The sequence below is a fragment of the Arachis stenosperma genome, chromosome 5, assembly GCF_014773155.1.
Source record: "Arachis stenosperma cultivar V10309 chromosome 5, arast.V10309.gnm1.PFL2, whole genome shotgun sequence".
Lineage (NCBI taxonomy): Eukaryota > Viridiplantae > Streptophyta > Magnoliopsida > Fabales > Fabaceae > Arachis > Arachis stenosperma.
The window spans coordinates 135,310,058-135,315,466 of record NC_080381.1 but is presented as its reverse complement, the minus strand read 5'-3'; the positions used below and the strand labels follow the sequence as shown (position 1 = coordinate 135,315,466).

General features: G+C 35.5%; 1 protein-coding gene across 1 annotated transcript; it reads left to right on the top strand.

The window, feature by feature from the left end:
- Positions 1-1,350: 1,350 nt before the first annotated feature.
- Positions 1,351-4,355, top strand: LOC130979878 (S-adenosylmethionine decarboxylase proenzyme). Its single transcript, XM_057903419.1, has 4 exons — positions 1,351-1,602; positions 1,687-1,786; positions 2,563-2,720; positions 2,822-4,355. The coding sequence occupies exon 4, from the start codon at positions 3,036-3,038 to the stop codon at positions 4,110-4,112; it is 1,077 nt and encodes a 358-aa protein (XP_057759402.1). The 5' UTR covers positions 1,351-1,602; positions 1,687-1,786; positions 2,563-2,720; positions 2,822-3,035; the 3' UTR covers positions 4,113-4,355.
- Positions 4,356-5,409: the final 1,054 nt, after the last annotated feature.

Below are 5,409 nucleotides of genomic sequence, written 5' to 3'. Positions count from 1 at the left end.
CTTCATAGAACGGTTGATATGGGATTGTTTTATCCATATGTATCCAAGTCACAACTAGTTGGCTATGCATATGCTGGATACTTGTCTGATCCACACAAAGGGAGATCTCAAATAGGATACCTGTTCACATATGGTGGTACAGCTATATCATGGAGGTCCACGAAACAGACGATAGTAGCAACCTCCTCTAATCATGCTGAAATACTGGCGATACATAAAACTAGTCGCGAGTGTTTTTGGCTCAAGAGTTTGATCCAATATATTCTGTCATCATGTGGACTGATTGATCATAAGATAGCTCCAACTGTCCTATTTGAATATAATACAACATGCATTGCTCAACTTAAATGTGGATACATTAAAGGTGATAGAACAAAACATATTTCTCCCAAATTTTTCTTCACTCATGATCTTCAAAATCAAGGGATAATTGATATCCAACAGATTCGCTCAAGTGATAATCTGACAGATTTATTTACAAAGTCACTCCCAAAATCCTCCTTTGAAAGATTGGCACATCACATTGGGATGTGTTGATTTCGAGATATTAAATGATGTCAACAAGAGGGGGAGATTGTACTCTTTTTTTCTTAGTCAGATTTTTTTATTGGGTTTTTCTTGACAAAGTTTTTAACGAGGCAATTCTTATCACAAAGGATATTGTACTATTTTTCTTTCACTAAAATCTTTTTTTCATTGGATTTTTCTTTAATAAAATTTTAACAAGACATAATCCTAAATGGTCATTTAAAGGAAAATATTGTGATAAGGCATGAAGTGGATGTCCATTAATATTTGGACGGTTAACTTTTTCAAGTAAAATGTTTAGACTATCAAAAAAAAGATTGAAATTAATGCATCTAAAATTTTAACTTTTATACGCCTATAAAAAATGAGTTTGATACAAAAAATAACACACATTAATAATAACAAATATTCTCTCTTTTTATATTGAATACTTTTCTCTTTCTTTATATATACACATTGCAATATATAATATTAATAAATATATATAAATTATTATTATTTAACTAATTATATTAATATTAAAATTTTTTATTTACATATTTTTATTTAATATTTAGTATATTTTTTTATTTATTTTACAACAAAATAATAAATAACTTACCGTTGGTGTTCCGAGGGCGTGAATTGGGAAACGGCGATAAGGTTATATGAAGTCTACTAGTGAGTACCAGTGGTAGGTAGGCGTAGGTGACACCCAGCATGGGTCCCACCCAGAATCGTGGAAAAGGATATTATAGTAAAAGCGGCCGCCAATCACTAGAGTAATGATGAAACGTCCCAGAAAACTGTACAAGGGCATGACCGTCTTTTTATACACCAATTTGTTTACTCACAGACGGCCCTAATGCAGAAGTCATAATGCGAACCCTCGTCCTCACTCCTCACTCCTCACTCCTCACGCCACCTATAAATATACGTTCTGCCTCGCCATTCAACCCTCACAACCCAAACAAAAACACACGCATCCCGTGACTCCGATTTCTGAATCCTAATCCTTCTTTCTCCCTCTATTTTTTCTCACTCTGCTTTTCGGTTCTCTTTTGTTTTCAATCCGTTCTCTTTTGTTTTCAATCCGTAAGCGCTTCTTCTCTTTCTCTTTGCTCTATATCTTTCGAATCTTTTGCGTTATACTCGTTGCTGAATTTTTGTGTTTTCCAGATTCCAGATTCCGTGTGGTTCGATCCTTTTGGATTAAGGTGTTGCAATTGCAGTTCGTTTTAGCATTAGGTTTTTCTCAAACGGTTTTTCTTCAATCCAGGTATTGTTTCTTTCATGCGTTATTTTGTTTTCGCATGTTACGTTCTTTTTGTTTGTTTTTATTTCTATAGTTTTTGCTTCGTAAATTCTAGATCTGGGATTAAATGATTATCTTGTTTCTTTTGTCTTATTCTTTTTTCTGTTGTTTCTAAATCCTATGCTTTTGATTAAAGCTGTTTGTTGATGGTCCTGAATTTTATGATTTTTAGTGTTTTGAGCGTTCTATGGTTCATTGATTTTCGATAATGATAATTATTATTCTCCATTGTCAATTGGAATATTCCTTCTGTAGGTACGTTTGATGTACTTATTTTATTAATTATTAATCACTATATTAGTAATTATGTCGTGTTCATGGATCTGCATTTGATCTTGGACCCTATCCATGTCCAATTGAATAACTGGGACCTAGACCTAGTGTCCGAAAGAAAAGAAGGATTGATTAATGGGGCCTACTACTCAATCATTTTGTTGATAATTATTACTTGTTTATTGTTGTTGGTTTCGTTTTCAGTTGTTTCGATTTTTTCGTAATAATTTTTCAGTGTTTTTTTCCTTCTGTTTTTAATTGTATCATACAGTTTCGTTATTAGTAACCGTTTCGAAGGTTTTGAACTGTTGACCACTTATAATTGTATGAGATTTGGATTGTTGTTTCTTAATTTGGCTTGGTTATATTTCCATTGTGTTCCTGTTTTTGGTGTTATTATTGTTGTGTTCTTGTACCTGAGTGTTTGAGCAATTTGTTCAACTATCTGTTCATTTTTGTTGAAGCAGGACTGAATGATCTAATGGAGTCAAAAGGTGGGAAGAAGAAGTCTAGTAGTAGTAGTAGTAGTAAATCATTATTCTACGAAGCTCCCCTCGGTTACAGCATTGAAGACGTTCGTCCAAACGGTGGAATCAAGAAGTTCAGATCTGCTGCTTACTCAAACGTAATTTTCCTTTCATTTACGGTACACTGATCTTAATTTTATTTGTTTGATTGTCTTCATCTGTGCTAATATGTTTTTGTTCCCTCTATGATTTTTTGCAGTGCGCTCGCAAGCCATCCTGATACCCCTCCTGACAAATAGTTCTCCGTTGCTAGCAACCATTGTTTTATTTTTAGCTTTTTATTTTCTCGTTTTTCTTTAGGTTTATTCACTACTCTCCTTCAAACGACGTCTTTCCAATCCCTCTCTTTGCGATTGTGCCCTTGCATCTGTTTTCCTCTGTTTCCTACTGCATTAATTTCTTTCTAAAACACCATGGCCATGGCAGTGCCAGTTTCTGCTATTGGTTTTGAAGGCTACGAAAAGAGGTTGGAAATATGCTTTTCCCGCCCTGGACTCTTTTCTGACCCTGGAGGAAAGGGTCTAAGGTCTCTCACCAAGTCCCAGTTGGATGAGATTCTTGCTCCAGCTGAGTGCACCATTGTTTCTTCGCTTTCAAGCGAGGACGTTGACTCCTATGTTCTTTCTGAGTCAAGCCTCTTCGTTTATCCCTACAAGATTATCATCAAAACTTGTGGTACTACTAAGTTATTGCTTTCAATCCCACCCATATTGCGGTTGGCCGAGACCCTTTCACTTAATGTCAAATCTGTGAGGTATACCCGAGGAAGTTTCATTTTTCCTGGTGCCCAGTCCTTCCCACACCGCAGCTTCTCCGAAGAAGTTGCCATTCTGGATAGCCATTTTGGGAAGCTTGGTTCAGGCAGCATGGCTTACGTTATGGGCGGTGGCATAGACAAACCACAGAAATGGCATGTTTACTCTGCTTCTGCAGAATCTGTGAGCCCATGCGACTCTGTCTACACACTTGAAATGTGCATGACTGGATTGGACAGAGAGAAAGCACTTGTTTTCTACAAGGAACCATCTGGTTCAGCAGCGCGGATGACGGTTAATTCTGGCATCAGAAAGATCCTTCCTGATTCTGATATATGCGACTTTGAATTTGAACCTTGCGGTTATTCAATGAATTCTGTCGAAGGTGCTGCTGTTTCTACCATTCATGTTACTCCAGAAGATGGTTTCAGCTATGCAAGCTTTGAAACAGTGGGATATGATTTGAAAGTGGTCAATCTGAACGTTCTAGTTGAGAGTGTGTTGGCATGCTTCCAACCTACTGAGTTTTCGATGGCGGTTCATGTTGACTGTTCAAGCAAGTCATTTGAGCAGAGCTGTTTGCTGGATGTTAAGGGATACTATCGTGAAGAGAGGAGCCACGAGGGGATTGGAATGGGTGGTTCTGTTGTCTATCAGAAGTTCGTCAAGACTTCTGATTGTGGTTCACCTAGATCAACTCTGAAGTGCTGGAAAGATGAAGAGGAAGAGGAGTAGTTTGCTGTCTTTTATTTTATGTTCACAAGTGTTTTTACTATTGTCTTTCGTAAAAAATAAATCATGCCTTCTAGTCTTGGTATGATCCTATTCTGAATTGTCATTTCATTTCATTGTATGCTTAATATTCTGAATTGATCCCGTGTCTATTTTCATTTCTGGTGGTTTGTACACGTTGCAGGTTGCTGTTTTAATTTTAACGCTGAATTGAACTTATTGGAAAATAGATTATGCTGTTTGGTATACCTTGATATTATTTTACTTTTCTTTGGGGGTTGTGCGTGTGTCTCATCTTTGCAAATTATATTGGATTTGGCCTTGTTGGCCAACTTGATTGCTGTAGTTGTGGTGCTCGTTAGTTGTTGCCCACTTGGCCGAGTTTTTTGCTTGATCTGTTGGAGTTTCGTTTGTCTTTTGCAATGTGAACTTCGATTGGCGTACAACTGATTTTCCATTCAAATAGAAACTTTCTCCTTCCTGGTTCCTACGGCTGCTTTCTCCTACTATGTTAATTTTTCATGAGGGAAAGTTTATTGAAGCAATGTTTATTAGTACTATTCATTGTTTGTTATTATTTTCAACACCATTAATTTATTATTTTCGTTTTTGTTATTGCGTATGAAACCTATAGACTATAGTGGCCTGATGTGCATGTCCGCACATAGAACAGCATTTCGAAATAGAATATTATATTAATATAATTTTTCTCTCGAAATTTTGGGATCGGCTAGTCACAATAAAGATTAACTACGGAAATCAGAATTTTGAAATTCGGGCTCAAAGTGGTCCAAAAACGTAATTTTTCGCGACGTGCCTACTTAGATCAGGAGAGGACACAGCTCCTATGCAATAGAGGTGCTTATATGCACTAAAATTTCTAAAAATTTCATAAAAATTTTGTTTGATTTAAAAAAAGTGTCGTTTTTTCAAGACTAGGCTGTTACATATTTGTAGTAAGTGCTTGCAAGTTCTGAGAATAATTTATTGTTCCTTTGATTTGGATAATAAAATTTTTTTTTACCTTTTTTATTTTTCTGCCTTCTCTTTAATATTTTGCTGCTATTAACGTAAATGATCTTGCCTCTGGAGTTTAGACATTAAATATATAACATACATTAAATATAAAACTGTTAGTATATTGCATGTGCTATATACTTATATTTATAAGCTTCTTGTGATAACTGCTTGATATCTTCTACACGCAAAGTTAATTAAGTTGCCTCAAATTTATACTATTTTTATAAGTTGATGTTATAAAAATTTCTGGTTACTCAACTTTTTGTTAAAAATTAAATAC